The sequence below is a fragment of the Scatophagus argus genome, chromosome 19 (assembly GCF_020382885.2).
Source record: "Scatophagus argus isolate fScaArg1 chromosome 19, fScaArg1.pri, whole genome shotgun sequence".
Taxonomy (NCBI): domain Eukaryota; kingdom Metazoa; phylum Chordata; class Actinopteri; family Scatophagidae; genus Scatophagus; species Scatophagus argus.
In genome coordinates, this window is record NC_058511.1 from 10,864,739 (window position 1) to 10,886,426 (window position 21,688).

At 40.4% G+C, this 21,688-nt stretch overlaps 2 protein-coding genes across 4 annotated transcripts; both read right to left on the bottom strand.

The window, feature by feature from the left end:
* Positions 1-1,285: 1,285 nt before the first annotated feature.
* On the bottom strand, positions 1,286-7,097 carry tdh (L-threonine dehydrogenase). 2 transcript variants are annotated; one of them, XM_046373512.1, is made up of 9 exons: positions 6,946-7,097; positions 4,989-5,183; positions 4,669-4,711; positions 4,485-4,555; positions 3,795-3,944; positions 3,505-3,677; positions 3,323-3,413; positions 2,757-3,026; positions 1,286-2,400 (listed from the first exon to the last, which is right to left on the bottom strand). In XM_046373512.1, exons 2-9 carry the CDS (start codon positions 5,173-5,175, stop codon positions 2,261-2,263), a joined length of 1,125 nt encoding a protein of 374 aa, XP_046229468.1. In that variant the 5' UTR covers positions 5,176-5,183; positions 6,946-7,097; the 3' UTR covers positions 1,286-2,260. The 2 variants fall into 2 exon arrangements, with proteins under 2 accessions (XP_046229468.1, XP_046229467.1); XM_046373511.1 differs by lacking the exon at positions 6,946-7,097 and adding an exon at positions 5,957-6,109.
* A 3,031-nt stretch (positions 7,098-10,128) lies between these two features.
* Positions 10,129-20,007, bottom strand: mtmr9 (myotubularin related protein 9). Of its 2 annotated transcripts, none has more exons than XM_046373630.1 (11): positions 19,876-20,007; positions 19,291-19,475; positions 18,932-19,040; positions 18,665-18,790; positions 18,399-18,572; positions 18,049-18,266; positions 17,345-17,506; positions 17,073-17,214; positions 16,554-16,774; positions 15,988-16,139; positions 10,129-12,439 (listed from the first exon to the last, which is right to left on the bottom strand). In XM_046373630.1, the coding sequence occupies exons 2-11, from the start codon at positions 19,470-19,472 to the stop codon at positions 12,276-12,278; spliced, it is 1,650 nt and encodes a 549-aa protein (XP_046229586.1). In that variant the 5' UTR covers positions 19,473-19,475; positions 19,876-20,007; the 3' UTR covers positions 10,129-12,275. The 2 variants fall into 2 exon arrangements, with proteins under 2 accessions (XP_046229586.1, XP_046229587.1); XM_046373631.1 differs by lacking the exon at positions 19,876-20,007 and adding an exon at positions 19,587-19,842.
* Between the last annotated feature and the right edge of the window lie 1,681 nt (positions 20,008-21,688).

Here is a 21,688-nt window from a genome sequence, read left to right on the forward strand (position 1 = left end):
TTAACCCATCCTTAGTTGAACACACATGCAACACCCAACAAGTTACATGCAGTGAAACACACAGGAGCAGTGGGCTGCATCAGGCGCCCAGGGAGCAAATTGGGGGTTAAGTGCCTTGCTCAAGGGCACATCAGTCGGCTAATGGAAGGGTGGAGCATTTGTCACATTAATCACTCCACCACACCCAACTTTTTCCTGCCTGTCCGCTGGGGGAATCGAACCGGTGAGCCTGCGATCACAAGCCGCTTCTCCAACCTCTAGGCCACGGCTGCCCCAAAAAATACAAACACAGCCTTAGCGTAGCGTATAAATATTGTTAATCATACCCACTGATCATCCATATTGCATATTAAAACATGTCATCAGCTTTTATTTTACATGTCATGCAGAAACAATAACAGCAAAATTAACAGATTATTTGTCATGGCAAATCCATGTCATTTATGTAATTTAACACCAGAGTAAAACAAGGCTGCACAATGGCTACAACAACGAGTACAGCTCACAAACAGAGGACTAACTGTGCTCACTGTGTTGTAAAATGAAGCTTTCACCTTGCAAGCTCAATGGTATCCTAAAAGCTTAATGTATTTTCAAATTTCCACATGTGCACATCCCATTTCTTCGGCCTTCTGATGATTTCACTTTTAGTTGGAGCGCACAGAAATTTCTTTATTATAGACACATGTTAGCTGATAACAGCACAAACCCAAGTTTTCACACGTGGCACTGAAGCAGCATATAGACACATACCTCATATTTTCTTAGATCTGTCATTAGACAATACAAGTTTCAACCTGTTCAGAAATTCTTGAGATGCAAGATTTTTTTTTAAATTGATGATTCCAATAGGTCAAATTTGAGGTGATTCTGTTCTCTGAGACTATTTCTGCATGTCAGTGCACATAAAACTCTACAGAACACCACGAAGCTCATTAAATGCATGTGCTGATGCAGCTAATCTGATGTGGGTTAGACAGTGCCAGTAATGGTGTTTAGTGATATCCATCTAATGCTTGCATATTTTGCAGCCCAATAAGGCTGCCTGGCTCATTTCTATGGCTTTAAACCTAAATTTAAATCCAAATTTTAACTTATCACTTTTTTTTAGAAGACAGATCTTTCCATGTTCTCAAACGTTCGTCATGATACACTATGTTCTCCAGCACCCCAAGGGTAAGAGCTGAGGTTACACCACCTGTTATTTATGTAATAGAGTCAAGATGAACTCATTATATTAAATTTCCTCTTTGTGCTGTGAAAGAGTGACAATAACAGGAAGGGGTTTGTGGAAAAAGGCTTTATTGTCAAAGCTTGTTGTGACTGAAACAGAGAGAGAACCTGCTAAGACTTTCACATAGAAATCAATTCCAGCATTTTTCTTACAAAATGTTGAAATACAGAAACCACCAAATGTGGCTAATTGTAAATGTGGCATACAGAGTCACATTTCCCTTTACGTCAAAATAATTCCCCAGAGTTGATGAAAAAAAATAAACAAAAGCAGACAGTAACACTTAGAATGTTAAGAATTGCTTTTGCTTGGTGAAGCCCACATGTTGAACACCAACAGACAGAATAAATAATACTACTTGGAATAAACAGAAGAATCATTGCTCTGCATTGCTCGAAATACAGATGCACTGCACCAGAAATTGCTCCTGCAGGTTTTTAGGCGCATTTTCTTGCTGGTAATTTCTAAAGTCCATCAAAGGTCATTTGTACACCTACCTGATTTAAACCCCAGGAGCTTTAGACCCTGAATATTGACAATCCTCAAAAATTTAGCAGAAAACAAAACCCAGAGCGACTTGGATTTCGAAAGAAAAACAGGTGGAAGAGCTTACAAATAAACAATGCAACAGTTTGTTAAATGGATTTTTGCCAAGAAAACATTGCAAAAATATTGCGCAATTCATCACATGCAAGTCATCCTCTTTTTCCATCCAAAATAAGTTTTTACAGGCCACGTTGTTAACTCTGATACCACTGACAACTTTCCACCGATAGACGGCTTCTCGCCAAATCTCCAAGGACAAAGAGAACAAAGCAGGGGTAGGTAGACACCCGTGGGGAGGATTGTCTAGCCTGCGGTGCCCTTTACATTCTGCAGACACAGAAGCCTTGTACCAGGCAAGCAGAGCCCTTCTGATTTTACAGAGAAGTGAGAGAACGACTATGTACAGGCCTCGTTTCTCTATTCTCTTTGGTCATTCTTTACATTATGTACAAAGAATACGCGAACCGATGTTGTGCGCCCTCAGTTTGCGCGAGCCATGCGCGTATCTGCACCAAAGTAGTTAAGCATTGTCTGGACGAGCTCTGGGAGATCGTAATCGTGCTTCCAGCCCCAGTCCTTTCGCGCGTTGGAGTCGTCAAAGTTCATCGGCCAACTGTCAGCTAGGAAAAAAAAACAAAAACAAAACAGATGCGAGACATAAAGTTTAATTTTATTTTGAAAGTCTGCATGAGATCAGAAAAATTCATAAGAAATAAAACTTGCTCAGCTGAATACACTGTGGGGCTCTGCTGCTATGGTTTTAAACGGACTGGTCTGCCAGTACTTTATGGTGACTAATGTTAGCCAACTTTTAAACAGATACTCCTCTGTAACCGACATACTTCACTTAACTTTTCTCTGCTCGTGTTGTACTACATTTTTTTTTACGTCACATGTAACAAATAATGGTTTTCAAACAGCCAACTCAAAAGAATCTGGAATATAGAATATGAAGATAAATCAAAGGGTGGCTTACCAATGGCCTGTCGTACATGGTCAACATCATACGTGACCTCCAGCTCGGGCATCTGCTTCTGAAGCTCCTGGGCCAGTTCCTCGGGAGTAAAGCTCATGGCGTTGATGTTGTAGGTCCTCATGCTCAGTGAGTCAGCTGGCGCCTCCATCACCTCCAGTGTGGCACGCAGACAGTCGTCAATGTACATCATGGGCAGTCGTGTGTCGGGTTTCAAGTTGCACTCAAACTTGCCAGTTTTGATTGCATCATGGAAAATCTGGACAGCGTAATCTGAACAGACAAAGAATTGAAAACATTATGAACGCGCAAATTTTGAAACAAACCATTCTGATCAGCTACAAAAAGAAAAGCACTGAAGTTCTTAAACAAAAAAATATTTAACAATGTTACAGTTATGAAAAACAAACTGGTTTGAAACAATCCAGTCATTCGTTGGCCTAAAAATACAAGTCATGACAACACTCCCAAGTAAGTCAGTTACATAACAAACTTGTGACGTGACAGGAGATCTACAGGAATAGACATCCATTAAAACTGACACCTTATGCATACTTAAACCGTCTCACCTGTGGTTCCGCCTCCGGGCATGGAGTCAGCAGAGATGATTCCTGGGTAGCGGAGACAGCGGAAGTCCAGGCCGTAGCGGTGGTGGTAGTACTGTCAAGGGAAAAAAAAAAAAAAATCAATCAACTACTGCCAACGTATCAGATCAAAAGAAAGGGGTCAAAAGAAAGACGTCAGGTCTAACCTCTCCCATCAGCTCAGCGTGGACTTTGGAGACTCCGTAGATGGTGCGAGGTCTCTGCACACAGAGATCTGGCGTAGGGTTCCGGGGGGAAGTGGGGCCGAAGGCACCAATGGTGCTGGGAACAAACAGACGCAAGCCGTGCTCTGCTGCAATGTCCAGGATGTTGTGAAGCCCTAAGAAACAAACATCCATACCATGAGAACACCACACTTCACCCACATTTTAAAAAGGAACATTACTATTGCTGTCAGGATTCATCTGTAGACCCATTAAGTCAATAATCTGCTTACCGGTGATGTTAACAGAGCGAGCCAGGGCCACATTAGCTTCGCCAACAGCACTAAGGAGGGCGCTGTAGTGAACCAGCCAGGTGATGCGGTTGTTCACCACAATTTCCCGCAGGTTCTTGTAGTCCAGGATGTCTGAGTAGATGAAAGGGCCTAGCGGTGATAGAGATGAATGAATATGAAGTGCAGCTATTTGCAGCTATTAGCTGGTACGTTCATTACATTTTGGACAGCTCATTATTGACATCAGCAGAGCAAACTCCCCATTGGTCCCACATTGCTTTGGGATAATTTATCAATGACTTTTTGGAAGAAAAAAAAAAGAAAATAAGAACGTTACGGTACATATGGAACACATTAACAACCTTTATTGCCAAAATATGGCATTACTAATTTAATATTAGAAAAAGGAACCACAGAAACCCAACTTTGTACTCTCCAAAGTTACAAAACAAAGACTGCGTCTACACTAAAGAGATATTACATTTTCCTTTCCTTTTTTACCTCGAGGTTGAATTCACTTACTGTAAGTGATTCAGAACAAATCCAGAAAAATGTGATATAAACCAAACACAACTCAATCTGGAGTGTCTAAAAATTCAATTTTGTATAAAGATGCCTTGTGTGTCTGAATCTGATGAATTTGACACTGTAACTCAGTGCTAACAGAGCACAGTATATGAGCTGACTTACCGCTGTGGAAAACGTTGCTTGGAGGTTTCCTGATGTCTGACAGAATGACGTTGTTCTTCCCAAACCTTTTCCTGTGAAATAGGAAAGCAATGTCACACAACTTCAAAATGTACCAGGCACAATGCACTTGACCACTGGCTCATTGCCAGTTGTGATTTGTGAGCAGATGAATTTGAAATCTTACCTCAAGAGTTTGGCGAGCCCCACCCCGAGCTGACCCAGGCCACCTGAATCACGTGGTGAAAAGACAGAAACACTCAGCGTCAGAAAACACTGCATGTATTAAATCAGCAGCAGCCAATAATCATCAGTGCTGGTTTCCATGGAAACTGAAGTAACTAAGAAGGAGTGTGTACCACAAGAAAAAGGTCAGTATTTGCCACCTACGCTACCGTCAACCCTTCCTGCTTTCAATGCAAAACTTGTTAGAAATCCTCACAAGTCATCTTAAGTACAGTGCATGTGCTCTCCTAAATTTAACATTAAAAAACAGATGCTGCGTACCTGTAATGAGCACCTTAGGGTGGTCTGTTTCTGAGAAGGACACAGAGTGGAAGGAGGCGTCAGATGTCACCTGCCGAGGGGAGAAGCTGATGTTGCGCACAGCCACCATCAGGGGCTGGCAGCCGCAGCCCGGGGTGCTGAGCAGGGCCTGCTTGGCCACCTTGCTGAGGGTTCTGATGACAGGCATGCTGGTATCTGGTAGAGAAAAGAACATAAAGTTGACGCTTTTGGGTGAAATTCCATATGGATCGGCAAAATTCAGCTTGCCAAGAGGTTTTTTTTTCTCTTTAAGGCACATGAACAGTCTCTAGTAAAAATCAGAAGGATCAGAACGTTTAATTTGAGGCAGACCAACACATTTGACTGCCATCAACTGGTGGCCTCTTTTAGTGCATTTTTTTTGGCCAGTGTATGAAGCTCTGTGTCAAGAGATTTGGGCTCCTCTCCAGACCTCAGGCGCCGAGTAGAAGGCAAACCTGGTGCTTGGGGAGATTTCAATTACAACTCTTTCAGATTTATCTACGTCAGAAGGGTGAAATTGGCAACAAGGGTGGATTAAAATGACAATGAACCCGCCCGAGATGTGAAACTGAGCGAGAAAGAAAGACACGTACGCTTCAGTCAAATGCAAATAACTATTGTTTCCAAAGAGGCGCAACGGAACACTCAAGCGCATAGCCATACCAAACATTTTATCAACTGCTTTTCACTCACTTTTATAAAACTGTAACGGTTCTTTAGATATACATTTCAACATACATTTCATTTTTTAGAAACGCAAACGACTGCACAATAGATGAGACATGAAGTCGGAACACTGAAAGCAGCCCTCAAAAGTAATGTACCATTTAAAGACGTTAAGTTTAATCCAATCAAGACAAAAGCAGCCTGTCTGCGCGTTTCTTCATTTGCTCATCACTGAGCCGCTTCGACTTTTGCGCAATGCATCATTTTAGAAGTGGACTTACCGAGAGTTCCGCAAGCTTCCCCAAAAAAGGAAGGAAGACAGTAACGTTAGAGTATTTATACTGCCCTGCCTTCAACGAGAGCCAATCAGGGAGAGAGGGCGTACAGTAGCAGACGAAAACAGTGCCAAAATCAAGTGGGCAATTAAAGATCGGGAATTTTTTTGTCACGTCTGAGGACTCAGGAGACTTTTGTCTTAAACATCTTACGGAGGTATTCTCATTTGGAGTTAATATATATATATATATGAAACAAAATACAAGAAACTTTCTTTTTCTTTTCATGGCTATGAGGGAGATCACAAATTTACAGGAAACAGGAAAACATAAAGTTGTAAATTATTTTGCGCAAAATAAAGGCGTGCGCTCCTGTTCCATCTGACCTAACTCTTTACCTTCCCCGAAACATGTGCTGTCCGCTCTTGTGTCAACATGGGTTTTACGTACGCATCATTGCGAGTAAGCCAATTGTGTAATAAGGACGCTGCACTGAGTCTTTCCGCCTTTTGGATCTGATGGTAGATCTTGTATGAAAATGTCTCTAACTTATTATTAGAGACATTTGAGACTTCAATGGGAGGTTCGGGGAGCTTCAGTTTGTGTGGCTGCGTTGATTATCGAGACGAAACCAACCAAACTATTTTAGATTTAAAAATGTGAAAAAACAAATGTCTGTGAGACTCAGCCAGCCATTCAGAAAAATGAAACCAGGCCGGTGCGCCGGAGTGAAGCTGTCTGGGCACAAGGCCTGAGCTCAGCACATCACCTGATATCTAACACCGGCTAAGAATAAAAGACCACGGAGCAGCCCCACATGAGCACAGAAGGTGAAACACAGGTTAAAACATCACTAAAACAGACACAACCCGTGACGGCGGCAGACAGACGAAACAGAATTGATCGGCTCCTGAGAGATTAGATTCATTTAGTTTAAAACCCATTACAGTTTCTACGTGTGAGCGGACTGACAGCATACGAGCGGTTTCACTCACCGGTTGATTTGCAGGACTGTAAGTAACCAAAAACTCCTGCCGGACTTGCTTTACCAGAATATGCTGCTTCCTCCCGTGAGCTGATCTGATAGCCTACAAGCCCTCTGACGTGATGCCTGTGTTATCTCTTCCCAGTGTTGCATCAGCTGCGCCCTCAAGCTATATATCAGCGGCCATCTGGCTTGAGGGGAAGCCGGCTTTCCTCTCGGATTGGTGGAGCCTCGGAGGTGCGGTCCTCCCTTACAGACCACTCCCACAGAGCGTCACTCACATCCAGCGCCCCGTCGCTCAGCATGACTGCAAATCTCATGTCAAATCTGAAGCCACGAGTACGCGTCCTCCCCACGCACCCAATTAAACTCAACGTCCTCGGAGTCCTGTGTTTAGGCTAAAGAGTGCTGGAGGCTTGTGGTGTAGGTCACTGACTGTATATAAACATATATGTCAGTTGTGTAGGGTACACAAAGACGGAAACTGCAATGAAGAGCATTTAACTATCGCAGAGCCCAAATGTAGATAGACAGATAGATACTTTATTGATCCCGAGGGAAATTCAAGAATGCACCCATTGAAATCGCTTGTTTTGTCAGGGCAGCTGTCCAAAGCTGAAATATCTTCAGTAAGACTAGGGACATTAGCAAATATTCACTTTGACAAGCTGGAGTAGGAGGAGAATCTTTCCCATTTTTGCTAAAAAAAAAAGACAGTTTTTATCAATTATAAAGACTGTTGTGAAGTAACTCTTTGTAGATTGACTTTCAGCTCTAACAGTTTGTATTAAAGGCAGCTCTATAAGCTGTGGTATATATACTTTTATATCAAAAAGAAATACAAGTAAGTCTATACACACTTGGGTTTTCCACCAGGTTGTTTGTGTAGAAATTTGACAGGAAGCCACAAGAACATGAGTATCAATACTTATGTTCTTGTGGCTTCCCGTCACAAGAACATGAGTATCAATACTTATTTTTCATATGTCCTCAATTCAATTTCTCTGAATCAGTGAGAGGTTCAAATGTCGCCTGACTACATGAAGCATAGCAACAGAAAATCTTGAATCTTCTTTGTAAACAGACACTTTTAAGGATTTGCAAATACGTTTGTTTGAAAGACTTTTGAGCGGTTGTACTGCAGGTGTTTGTGATCTGACATTATTACAAAGTGCTGGAACTCTTCGGCCTCTTTGATTTGAAATGAATAATATAATAGGATCAGTTCATGTTTATCAGATGAAAGGTATGGTGTGAGTATGTGTGCCACCTCTGTTTGACTTTGAGGTTTGTTTGCGGTAGATAGAGGAGGGCCAGAGAGGTTGACGATGTCTCCAGGTGGAGCGAGCAAAGGGTGGGCACCAGATCAGTGCTGAAACATGACTGGTGGACGGGTGCACACCCCCACGTCTGTCATCACTGGGACGGAAATGACTTGCTCCAAAACAAGTTAATCTGTAAACTGGCACATTTTTTTGCCAAATACAAAACCTGGACATCTTGGAGGAAAACAATTAGATAGCGTCCTTTTCCAAACATCACAGACATATTTTACCTCATGTGGATGAACTTACATAACCCAAGTCCTCATGATAACTGTGGAACAGCACAGTTCTGCTTGGGTTTATTTATTCTTTTTTTTTTTTTTTTTCAGTGGACTGCACTATCAAAGAAACACTGACTTTGTTTTCCCCTTGAAATCACTGACTGTGAATTACGTGACTTCAGTGGGGATTAAAAGCATAATGTAATTCAATACTACATTATTACTGTAGATTACGCCATAACACAAGACGTCATTTCTGAAAATTGACAGCTTTCCCGAAACTGAAGTGACACACACACACACAGTAGTCCACAGTTCTACAAGGCTGTCAAGGCAACCTGTGTGTGTTAGGTAAAGCAAGACTTTCAGCAATGAAATCAAGCCAGGGCACATTAATATGGAAAGAAGAGTGATGACTGGACAGAAGGACTGTAAACACTGTCTACCATTGCATGCCTCCATGAAGCAGCTGAGTCCTGGCTATTTATTACCCAGTCACCTCATCAGATGATGCTTTTCGTCACAGGGACGGCAACATATTTTGTGGGTGCTATTTAGTCATCTTTGGACAAGCCACATGAGGATATGGGAAGAATTAATTCTGTGTCACCTGCCTGTATTGTGGAAACATGCTTGTATGACACTGGGCAGTGATTGATGAGACCAGAGCCCCAGAGCATTGGAAACGACAACATGAAGAGAAAGTTTGAAGTCATTTTTGTGGTGTTTCTGTTTCAGGTAATTGAAAATCGCAAGTCAGAAGCGTCTGGGAAAATTTACAACAACGGCCTCAACGCAGCCATCCACTATCTTGGTCTCAAGGGCCACCCAAGGCCACTAACAAGATCTATGTCATGATTGTCAAATAACTCGTTTGAGTCCACCACCTTCAGCCAGAGACAAAAGAACTACTGAACGGGAAAAACAACTAGAGTCTCTGCCTAGTAAGAAAGCCAAATCAGTGAGGTCCGCAGGCAAGATCATAACCTACTATGGCCTACCACACTGCTCTGTTGAGACAGCTATGGGAGGAAATCAAGATCAGGCGTAGGAGGGTGACAAGGAGTTCACATGGTGGTGGCTGCCATCCAGGAATGTGGATTTGAACTCGTCTAACACCGGCCAGATTTGGCAGCCTCAGACTACTACCTCTTTTCCAAGATGAAGAAGGAGCTCAGAGTTTGCGATTTTGACAGGATTGACATTATTGCTGCCGTGGACTACTTTCCGGAGATCCAAGACTGCTACAATGAAGCAATGAATGATCCGTATGCCCCACAAATACTGTGTTATAAGTGCGTATATATGAGGGGACTATGTTGAAAAATAAATGTGTTAGTTTTTCTAAAGCTGACTTCTACCTTAGGCAAAGACCACCTCTCAGAATACAAGGTCACTCTTGTATTCTAACCGAAATATGGTGGATATTTTATCCTCACCAGCTGCTGAATGCGTCAACATATGTTAATGCTAACAAATAAGCCTTTTATAGTTACAGAGGGAGCGGGTCTTCTTCCACTGACTCTATCACAGTGAGCAGCCACGTTTCTACAGTAACCCAGAACGGACAAACCAAACACTGGTTCTAGAGAAAGCTGTTCTTGTGTAACACCAAAAACCCACTGAATAATCACAAAATCAAACATCTTTTGTGCTGTGATTTTTTAATGGCTTGAAAACTTAAAAAAAAAAAACTTTGAACAAAAACATCATTTTACAGACATCTGATCAGCAGTGACAAAAGACCTGAAAAGTTTATTTTGACTTCAGATTTTTCAATAAGGCATTGCACAAAGCTATTAAGTACAACAACAAACGAAAGCTGAATTTGTCCACAGAGCTGATAATCTTGCAGAGTTCTGTTGACTTTGACAACCATCATTTAGGAATAATATTATGCATAATACAAGCACAGGAAATTGAAATCACACCATTACCTTTATTTAGCTCAATGTTCCATTCATGCACACACAAAGCAACAGGTAAGGTGTCTTTTTTGGCAAAAGGAAAAAAAAGTGTCTACACATAGTGCAGCTGTTTCCCTTTATAAAGCAGTTTAATGTAGTGGCTGGAATCAGTTCAGTTTAGTGTGATTATGTCAGCTTGAAGCAAAAAGGATTAACCGTATAAAGAAATACAAAACAAAATACGGTGCTGCCTGAAAGATGAGCTCATGAAACATGAGCAAAGGAGAGTTTAGGCGGAGTTGTTTTAAACGTGTTTAGCTACCTCTTCAATGCCAAGTGCAATTAAAGGTTGAGGCGAAATGCCAACAATGTTTTCATGCGGCTTTCCTCCTATGGTGAGCTCTGGGCTGGTGAGACTGTTCCCAGGACGCATTGTCTGTGTCATGTGCAGTAGGTCAACTAGTTTGAGTTTACATCAGTTGCATGTATTGGCATGTTTTTACGTGATTAAGATTTATAATATTAAGACTTCTATTGTCTGACATGGCAACAGCTGGTGAGTGCTAACAACAAATGAGGTTGATTATGTCAAACAGAATTAAAGCAGCACGTTTCTGACGCTGTATTTGTTTTTCACAAAAAGTGACCTTAAATTTCAAAACAGCTAAAATGCATTTTGTATTATAATGTACTCAAACACAATGATCCATGTATAGCTTTAATCACCAAAATATAAATTGGTCTTTAAAGCAGCAATCTCACATAAATACAATATTTGTGGTTTTTAAGCTGACCGGCCTCCATGTGTAATCATATGACCAACTTGGTCTCCGTTAGTGTGGCAACAAGACCCCAAGTACCATCATTAATCTGCATCATATACTCAAAAATATCTGACTACTTCACTAAATATTGAGCAAACATAATGAGGCAAGCTGATGGACGTAAACATTTTACAAGGCTGTGTTGAAGAAGTCTTTGTCGATACGTTCTGCAATGCTTCTTAATTAAATGTCAAGGAATGATCTCAAAAATATAGAATCCGGATATTTCGGTCAGATCCCTCTCATCGTACAGTACAGTAGCTACTGACCCCACCTACGCTCATAATGTCATCTCAACGTGCAGCAAATTCACATGCTGCCTTACAGCACCCTATATGTTGCCATAGTTACTCTGCAGCTCTTCAGTGGTGCATACATTCAGCAGGATGTTTGGTGCAAATGTGGACCAGTATTTCATCCTGATCAATCCAAGATCAATGCCCAAAAAATCACAGAAATCTAGAAATTCAGCGAGTGAGTCTGACAGTCATTTACATACGTGGTGTGAGGTGCAGGGGTTCCATGAGACTTTGCAAATGTGAAGCCGGCTGACAAGCCAAATCATCAATCACCAAATGGAACCAGTGAATATTAAAAAAAAAAATGACTTAAACGAGTAATCTGTTGTCCAAATAGTTGCCAATCAATGCTGATATTATTACTGTTTTTATTTTATGTTAACGACTAGAGTATAAGTGTTTGAATTTTATTAGCAGCAGCAGTAATAACTGGCTGTGATTCTTCTTTTTTTCCTTTTGTTGTTTTTTCTGAGTCTTTCCATCTCACCTCTGCTTAGTTTAACCAACCCAACACGGTAAAATTTGCTGAAATGTCTTTCTTTACGCATGTAGGGTGTCATGGCACTCTTTCAGTCCATGAGTGTAAAATCAAAGGAAGTTTGCATTTAGTTTTTTTTCTTTGCAGGAAACCCAAAATTATATTTTCTGAAACATCTGAAAATAATTAAACCTAATGGAAGCCCAAACCTGGGCTGACACTGATCTGTTTATGTATTTTGTCACATTTGTATATTTTCTACCTCCTTCTTCATCTCTCTCTCTCTCTATGGTGTCTGCAGCAGAGGATCTTCAGTTTCCAGCTGCGCCAGCTGCCTGCGCAGGCTGTTTACTTTGTTCTGAAGCTCTTTGTTGTATTCAATTATGTGAACCATTTCCTCGTAGGCCTCATCCAGACACTTGGAGGAGCGGTTCCAGCGAAGGAACACTCCTGTAATAGAAAAAGAGGAGAGGATGAGGAAATGTCCCCTCTTGTTACTATTATTCACTAACTAGACTAATCTGTAGCCCTGCTACAGGCTCTGTGAGGCTTAGGCACATCAGTACTTTGACCTAAATGCTAACTTTAGCATGCTTAAATGAACATAATCACAATATTAACATGCTTGTGTGCTTGGTATTAGGTATAAAATTTACCACACTCATCAACATAGTTTAGCATGTTAGTGTCCTAACATTTGCCAACCAGCAGCAAGCACAAAGTACAGTAGAGGCTGATGTGAATGTTAGCAGTTCTGTGGGTATTTGATCAAAAACAATATGGGATCACCAAAGATATCAGAATTCAACCTGAACATGAATGACTGAACCAAATTTCTATCATGGTGGCACAAGAGGAAAAGTCACTGGGAACCAAAAACATCTGCAACAAATTTGGTATGCTAACAAGACTGCACCCATGACATCCTGACAGTAAAGCTGTTGTTAATGATCACAAACATAAAAAGATATGGAACTTTTTTAATACTAAACATATGCAACTTAAAAAAAAGAAGCTAATTCTGTGATAATTGTTATTTTGGATTCTGGCTGGGGAGCTTTGTCACATGTTACCCCCTTATCCAATAAAAGCAAAAATGATGGGGGGAAAAAATGACTAAAAATGAGATAAGAAAGATCAACATCTTGAGAGGAGTAATAAACAAAAGTTCTTGAGGCTGAATGTAATGTCATTAGAAACCTAACAGTGTTAAAAAACAGAGCTTTGAAACCAAACCACGTTTCCTCCACTACCTCTATGATGGTGGGTGACTTTGACAGAGGAACTTGTAGGATTGATATACTTAAAAGAAAAGTGTGATCACAGAGATGTGATGCAAGACTGTAACGTACCACAGAATAAGGAAGTGATTTGTCACGACGACACTAACACTGATTTACTGTACAAACCAATGTGCAAAACTCGCTCATTAATTCAGCTTTCAGCCACTTTGTCATGTTATTCGTTTACATTTGAGAAGATGAGTTTTATTGCACTTGAAAATGAAAAAAAAAAGTCCTGTTGTGTCTCTAAATCAGAAATGATGGACTACAGTGTTCTTTACTTTTAAATTCCAGGTTAGTAGGAGCAAAACATACAATTATGGACTATTATGGTGTCTTTAGAGTTGGAGTGCGCATCATGGCATACAGTTCTCATTCATTCCAGTTCATAAAGAAAAAGGGTGTGGCTCTGAGTCTTTGGGCAGAAGGGGGTGGGGCACCTGAACTCACTAACCTCTCATCTGTCTCAGATGTTCGTAAATGGAGTGAGCTATGAGCTATTGCAAAAATCAGGAAGTTCAAGCTGAGTCCCCTGGATATTTTTGGGTCCCTAAACTCACAGTTACAGGAATCAACCCCACTCTTCAATTTCTGAGAAAGGCAAAATATTTTTTATCTCAATGGGTTTATGAAGGGTAAAGGCGTACCACATGCTTAAAATATATGAATTGTACAGCAACTCACTCGGTCTTAGTTAATATGTTCTTTATATTAAAAGAAGTCACCTCAAATCCCCAGAATGTACGAAATGTAGGAAAATGTATTACCAACAGGGGTTATTTAATAATTAATTCCACATAATCCTTGATTTACAATGATCATGCATGACATGAAAACAGTCTGAAAACTGCAGAGAGCAGCTCTGTGTAGAAGGAAACAGGTCAGTCACCGTGTTAATCAGAGGTTGCTGGGAATTCAAACAGCAGTTTGCATTCACTTCACCCACACAGTCTTTCTTAACCAACATGAAACCATCACTGAATCACTGTCCATTTGGTGTTTTGAAACTTAGCTCATTTCATAATAACACAGAGCTGTGTGACTGATGGAATGAACTTCAATGCCGTATCTGTAACATTGTGACATCAGTTGTCAGTTCATTCAGAAATTTTATGGCATAATATGAAGCGCTAAATTAATCATAAAAATATATCAGACAGCTGTAAACATTTTTAAAGCAAAAAGTTCAGTTCATTATGAAAATGCACTGAAGAACGATTAGTGAGCATATGACTGACAGTACAACCCAAGTTACAAAAAAGTTGACACTGAATAAAGAATAAATAAAATCAGGAAATAAAATGTTTCACAAAGTGGTCAAGCTCACTTGCTTGTCAATGACTGAGCCTTCCGAAAATGCTCCTTTCATACCCACCCCTCATACTATCACCTGATACCAGTCAAACTATTTACCTGTGCAATGTTCCAAACAGGTGGCATTTTTTTAAATCATTCGGTCAAGTGTTTGAGGTAAAACCTTACAAATATTGCTATAACATTATATCTTACATATGTTTTATACAGCATGCTAGCTTTTTGTTGTTGTTGTTTATTTTTGTTTTTGGAATCGAGGTTGTAATAGTAAACTGTGACTTGCACTGAGGTCTTTGAGGGTACCTTCTGTGCAACCTATAATTAGAAGAACATGTAAGCCAGACAAATCACCAAGATGCCTCAGAAACAATGTGAGAAATGCTGAAAATGTAAAAGCACTGAAAGGCAAAGGGAGAAAATGTCATATGAGCTAAAGAGTGATATGCAGAGTCTGACCTCTTCATATCGCATGGTGCATAAGGTCGGTTATCAGAGAGAGGTTTTAATATCACACTTTTTCATAAGCCCACTATTATTTATAGCCTGTCGTGTTTGTACTTTCAATATTATTGAGTAAGAATACATTTTTAATAGTTATTATTATTACAGCACTGTTTGCTACTAACATAGTAGTAGTAAACAGTATTTTTATTGTTTATTCCTTACTGAATGTTTACATTCATTTATGTACATTAAAGTAAATGGGGACTAAAGATGTTGTCACAGAATTTATTAGTGGCTTGCAGGGTCACTCAGCTTATCAATAATGATGAAATCAATGGCGCCCCCTTCTGGTGACTTCTGGAGGTGTAGACCACTCCCTGTCTGCTTTGGCACAGGTTTTAAACTATATGTAGTATATATTACATGTACATATATGTTGTTATACTTTATATATTAAAAGCATATAAAGAAGCATCCAAATCCCATCCAAAGTGTGCAACCTGGAAATTCCATTTAGACCATGTAATGTACAAGGGCTTTAGGCAATAGATTTATAATGAGCATGGTACCCTTAATAACCTTCCTCTGTTATCTGTTCAAGCCAAAGCTCTACTTAGGTTGTCCCCAACCTATTTAAGTTCACTGTGTTCACCTGTTGTTTCTAGTTTTTGCTTCAAACCTTTGCAAGTATTTTCACTTCTCGGCCTGCTAATCAATTACCTATTAGTTATCTATTGATTATAACTGTGTCCAGGATTCAACATTTTCAGTCCAATCCATTTGCTTGTTTTACGGCAATGTATTTCTAACAGTATAACACCTACATGTGGTGAGTGCTGAGAGACAGTTGTTTATTGCTGGGTGTTGCAGATTTAAGGGAATAACATTACCTTCCCTCCGTTAGGTTTTCAGCTGCATATAATCTCAGCCACTGCACGTCTTTTTATTGTTTCTTACCTTCCCACAGCAGCAGACTCTGAGGGGCCACAGAGGGCCAGATCACAAGACCGTTGGCCTCGTAGAGCGGGTTGGTCAGACGTTCCAATTCTTGGGGTCGATTCACCCATGACCAAAGTGACACAGTCTTCGCTGGCAGAGACAGTTTGGCTCTGTATGAAGTGTCAGTGGAAGTTAGGTTAACCAATCAGAACAGTCGAAGTCAAAGTGGGATTGTAACATGCAAAACAACCTCTGGATGTTGTCACTGATGTCGGTGAAAACATTATCCTTTCCCTCAGTAAAAACTTGAGAACTGACTTTGGGAAAATCACCTAAGTGCACATCAGTTTTAGTAAAACTAATTAGCTAGTTAGTGGCCAGGAGCTCAATAATGTGAAAAAAAAAACTACTGACATTAATTTGGGCATTACCCCACCAATCTTCTTTATACTGTAATTTGAAATGAAATGAAATGAAATTGTATAGATGTTGCATTTGATAACATTCGATTATACAGGTGTACGTGACATTCAATCCAAAGCGTATGTCTGACAAAGCTGGTACGGCAACCTCAACATATTTACCTCTCAGCAGTGCTATTGCCCAAGAAGGTGCCAAACTGAGAAGCATAAGCGTGTTCGAAGAGCAGCACCAGGAAGCTCTCGCTGAATTCAAAGGAGCACGGAAACTGGCGAAGGATCTGCCACACACAGTCCAGGAACAGCAGGAAGACAGGGGCCTCATGGCGAAGCTTGCTGTTAGAATAGGCTGACTGGGCGCAGCGCTGCTGGAAAGGGTGACCTGCCTGGGATGGAAAATGCCAAGAAGAAATGAGAGGGGCCATGAGGGGAAATATAACGAACCATCCTGATATTAAAATGTTTACTGGACCTGATTACTATACCTGTATGAAACCCATTATGAACATCAACTGATGCATCAGTAACTTAATTTGTGCTTTGAATGTGAAACTGTAGATAAAAAACAGTGTAGTACATGTTGTAAGTAAGTGTAGTTTAAAGAAATTCCTTGTAACCCCTCGTTCATTTTATCAAAAAGGTGAAAAGGATTTGGGCTGCACTTCAAAAATCTTGTGAGGTTACCTGCAGCCATTCTCGCTCCACCAGACCCTGGAAGCCTCTGATGGTCCTACAGGCTGGATCAAGGATGATCTGAGCCAAAGAGGTCACCTGCAGGGTGGAGTCTGTCCCCTCTGTACCATGAACAAGCACTGACGCCCCCTCCCTAACAAAACACACGTGGTTACAGTTTGTCAGAGTGTCGCCTACTCTACTGTCCAATTTGAAACTAAAACTAAAACCAAGCAATATACTGAAAGTAGGATTATTGTAACAAGCCAACTTTATTCCCTGACCTGTCGATACACTGGGCTGCCAGGCAGGCAGTGGTGAGGATCTCCTTGACATGAGTCTGCCAGCTGGAAGCCTCTAACTTGCTTAGCCAGCGGTCCATATTGTGCGACTGGTCGTTACATGCCTCCACCAGCTTTATGAGGCTCTCCTGGAGGACGTTAGACCTGGAAGTGGCAGATTTGTCACAACAGAAAGAAATGTCTGAATAGTTCATACACATGCACTCAATATACACTACACTATTGTTCCACAGTTTGGAAATCACATGTTATATTCTTGTTTCGTTGCTGTTGTTTCAATAATTACTATTTGAACGTATATTAAAACTGTGTAATTGAGACACCAAGTATATTATTTACATTTGAAGATAGTTTTGGCACCAAAAGAAGAATAGCTACTGCTGAAAGCATTTTTCCTCAAAAGTCGCTTCAGTTTTGAATCTATCCAAAAAAGCGACCTGAGATCATTACTGAAACCGTCCGCAAATGAACTTGTTTTTCTTCGAGTCCTCTGCAGCCTACACAGCGCTTAAACTCAATAGGTTTAAAATGTGATTTGTCAGTCCATAGGATGTTCAGCTGGTATTCTGTGATCCATTTCTAATAGTGCCAAAAACCATGACAAGAACACAGTATCTGGTAGAACTCAGCACAAAGATGAGCTACATAACGTTATGGAGCCACTGAAACCCTCGGTGACCACTCACCTTTCAATTGCCTTGTGGATCCTCCTCCACTGGGGGTAGTTAGCCTCAGACTCAAATCCCCCGCCTCGAGCTTTAGCCTGCTGGGCAACACTGATAGTACGCGTGTCAATGATGTAGCCACGCTTGCCAGGCCGCAGGGTGGCATTGATTAGCTTTTCGTCTTCCTTACACCGTCGCCCGTTGGTGCCTGTCAGAGGCTGCCCTGCTCGCATCATCACCTGAAAGTGGAGGTGCTTAAAATAAACATTCCCAACAAATAAAACTGAACCACATCCACAGGCAAAAGTTATACAATGATACCATCACCCCTTACACAAATTCAGTTTGAAATGCATTTCTGAGGTATTCACCATGCCATTCTTCTTGTGGTAGTAGCTAAGTACTGGAAAACGACCACCGTGACGAAAGGTAGCTACTTTCCTCAGTGTGTCATCATCAACATCTTTGGGCACCGCCACTAGAGGGGGGTATGAGTGACACGCACTGAAGTCCTTGTTCACTTCACTCAGTCTCCACTCATCTGTCTGATAAAAGGAATGGTGACAGTTTAAAAGAGGGGTGTGCAGCATGTGCAACAGAGGGCAGAGGGCGTTTTTTTCAGTAATCATGTCTATACCATGGACTCCAAATCTTTAAAGGCGTCCTCTGGAAGAAATGAATTCCAGCCATCTTCTATGACTTCAAACATAGGCCGGTAGAAGAAAGGGTACATCAGGGAGACTGAATCAAGTGTGGACAGAGCCTAGAGAGGAATAAACAATGTGGACTGCTTAATAACTTGCAATTTGACACAGGACAACCTTTCCGATGATACAAATCATCATTTTGTAGTTAAAAGTTATGTGTGTTGGCTTGAAATTTATTTTGGACAACAATTTTTTACCTCAATAGAGCTGGCAATGTTGAGACACTCCTCCATGCCAGGGATGTCGAGTTGGATCACTCTCAGGTCTTTGCATTTGACTATGATACTTCCCACAGATCCCGCAAACCTTAAAGAGAAGTTGAAGATTTTATTCCAACTATAAAGCACACCAGGCAGAACGACAGTCAGGGGAAAGACACAAAGACAATAGCAGCACTGTTGCCTCGCATCGAGAACGTCCCTGTGTGAAACAGTCTGAGACCTCAGTCATGATTACAGCAAAAATATGTCCGTCTGATCCACCTTTACTTTTATATAGTGAGAAATGGTTAAGAATAAGGTTTAATTTCCCCACACAGTTCATAAGATGCGCTCACCTCTTCTCTATAGAGTCAATGTTTGAGTGTAGCAGCCACAGCTCCTCTGTGTTGTCTTGTCTGGAGGAGAGAATCAGGTGATGGCCTGTCAAACACAAGGTCCCCTCCACAGTGGGCATGAAAGGCCGGTGTAAGACAGCCCCATCCACTCTGGGTGTCTTTATCAACTCTGCAAACTCCATGACCTGACGTGAAGAAAAGACAGAAAACAGCCAAGATACAGGGGAAAGAAATCAGGAATGGGGTGGTGGGGGAGTCAAAGCATATGGACAACGCAAGTGATTAGCTATTATCACCACTGCTAAGGCTGCAAACTGCTGTATTGCTTCTCAAAAGAAACTGTGCAAGTCGATGCCAGTTAACGTCAAACTAGTAAATGCTGCAACAATCTGTGAGCTAATTTAGCTTAAGTTGGCTTTATCCAGGAAGTGAAGTGACTGACGTTAGCTTGCTCGCTAATCGTGACAGACCGTACAAACCGTCCGTCGCTTTTACATTATCGTCGAAATGTTAACATCATACCTACTTTAAATGTACAGAAACAAAACTTACGAGTTTCATTGATGCTAAAACGATTCATCATACCTGTTTATATTTTCGTTCAATTTGATGTCGGGCGAGAGTGGTACGTTCACAAAAACACACCGACCGGAAACAAAACCTTCCCTGTGAAATTTGACTTCGGATTTACATAGGATACTAGATTTCAAAATTCTTCTTTACCAATCGAATAAAGTACTCTGTGCTTTCCAGCGATTTTGAACATGAACTCTGCAGTTAAATAACATAAACATGAAATGAAATATGAATGTAGGCCATATGGTAAAATTCATCTTGTTCTTCCGCGTAGTAAGAGTAAGTAAGTCAAAATGCAAATAGTCCCATTCACTGGCCTAAAGCTAAAGTAAACATTTATTATATTTCTAATGAGCAATCCCTTTAAAATTTAATATGCAGTAGATCATAAACAGTGAGGTCATTCATAGGGGTTGAAATATGGAAACGGTCCTTTTGTCCTTGTCCTTTTCCTGAGCACTTAATGAAGCCACTGTATGGTCAGACATTTTAAATTAGGACACAAAGATATGTCTCAGTGTTCAACAAGAATATTTAGATTTTCATCTCTAACAAAGACTGAAAGCTGTTTTAGTGGGGAACTGCTATTATATTTTATGCTCATCCATTTATGTTCTATTTATCTTTTGCTGTATGAAACATTTAACAAAGCTAAATGAAAGTTGTTTAAAGACTCAGTTGTATGGGGTTAATACAATCTCAAGGGTTACATAACTCAAAAAATACGATAAAATACAATATGCAAAAAAATCCAGGGTTTGTGACCATAAATCTTTATCTATATCTCTAATTCACAGCTGGTATATAATCAATTGTCCAATAATTTAATATTTTCACTGGAAATATACAATCCTAATTCTAAAAAATACTTGAGGTGCTTTGTGAAACATAAAAGTTTCCCTTTTCAACATGTTTGAAAAGTGTTGCTTGCATCAAATTCAAATTAATCTTTACTGTTTTGAATTATGTATATGTCAAAAAGAATGAACAAATTTCAACAGTATAATTTATTTATGTCTTGCACAACATCCAAACTTTTTTGTAACCTGAGTTGTATTTGTGAGTTGCCACCCATTTTTGTGGGTTAATTAAAAATTGTGAATTATTAAAAGGAGATTGTTTTACAGTGCTGTTTCGTGCAAAATGTACAATTGCAGGGAGCATGTGACTCTTCGTGTCTTGTAAAATAATTTACAAATGAATGCAGAGAATGATTTGAGTCTGTTACCCATCAAAAACTGACTTGAAAATATGCATTCAAATTACTACATAAATCCTTTCAATTTTCAGCTTATATATCCTCCCATATCATCAACTGTACAAAGGCATTCCCATATTTTTACTCAAACATTCAATGGAAATGTATTTGTGAATGTCAAAGGTTTCGCAGTTCTGGGTGATACATGCCTTGTTTCTATTTCAAAAATGTCAATTTCACTTCAAAGGATTTAAGCCAGAAACCAAGGGATATTTATAAGATGATACTGTTGCTCAAGTAGTATTACACACTTCAGTAGAAGTGATAATGAGGATAATAATGATATTCCTGTAGCTGGTGCGAGTGGAGGATATGTGGGAGTGGAGCTGAAGTGTGGCTCTGGTTTCTAAACTTGGTTAAACCTGGAGACGGGGGAGGCTTCCTTCCTTTCCCCTTGTTTATCCATATCAAGAACACACATTGAAGAGCAGCGTCAGAGAGGTGTGCTGCTGATTGTTTCTCCCCTGTTGTGTCCAGCCCCAACAGCAATAAAACTTTTCCATTTCACAGCTCTACACTTGAACATTGTAGATTCAGCATGAAATCACACACACATGCTCACAC

Bases quoted from the DNA above. Each gene is read 5' to 3' on its own strand.
- mtmr9 (XM_046373630.1), bottom strand. From the start codon at position 19,472: ATGGAGTTTGCAGAGTTGATAAAGACACCCAGAGTGGATGGGGCTGTC. The intron at 18,573-18,664 runs GTATAGACATGA...TCCTTTTATCAG, and splicing joins TTAAAGATTTGGAGTCCATG to ACAGATGAGTGGAGACTGAG. The intron at 16,140-16,553 runs GTAAATATGTTG...CACTTCATACAG, and splicing joins GGCAATAGCACTGCTGAGAG to AGCCAAACTGTCTCTGCCAG.
- tdh (XM_046373512.1), bottom strand. From the start codon at position 5,175: ATGCCTGTCATCAGAACCCTCAGCAAGGTGGCCAAGCAGGCCCTGCTC. The intron at 4,712-4,988 runs GTACGCAGCATC...CACGTGATTCAG, and splicing joins CCCTAAGGTGCTCATTACAG to GTGGCCTGGGTCAGCTCGGG. The intron at 3,414-3,504 runs GTTAGACCTGAC...TTCCCTTGACAG, and splicing joins ACGCTGAGCTGATGGGAGAG to TACTACCACCACCGCTACGG.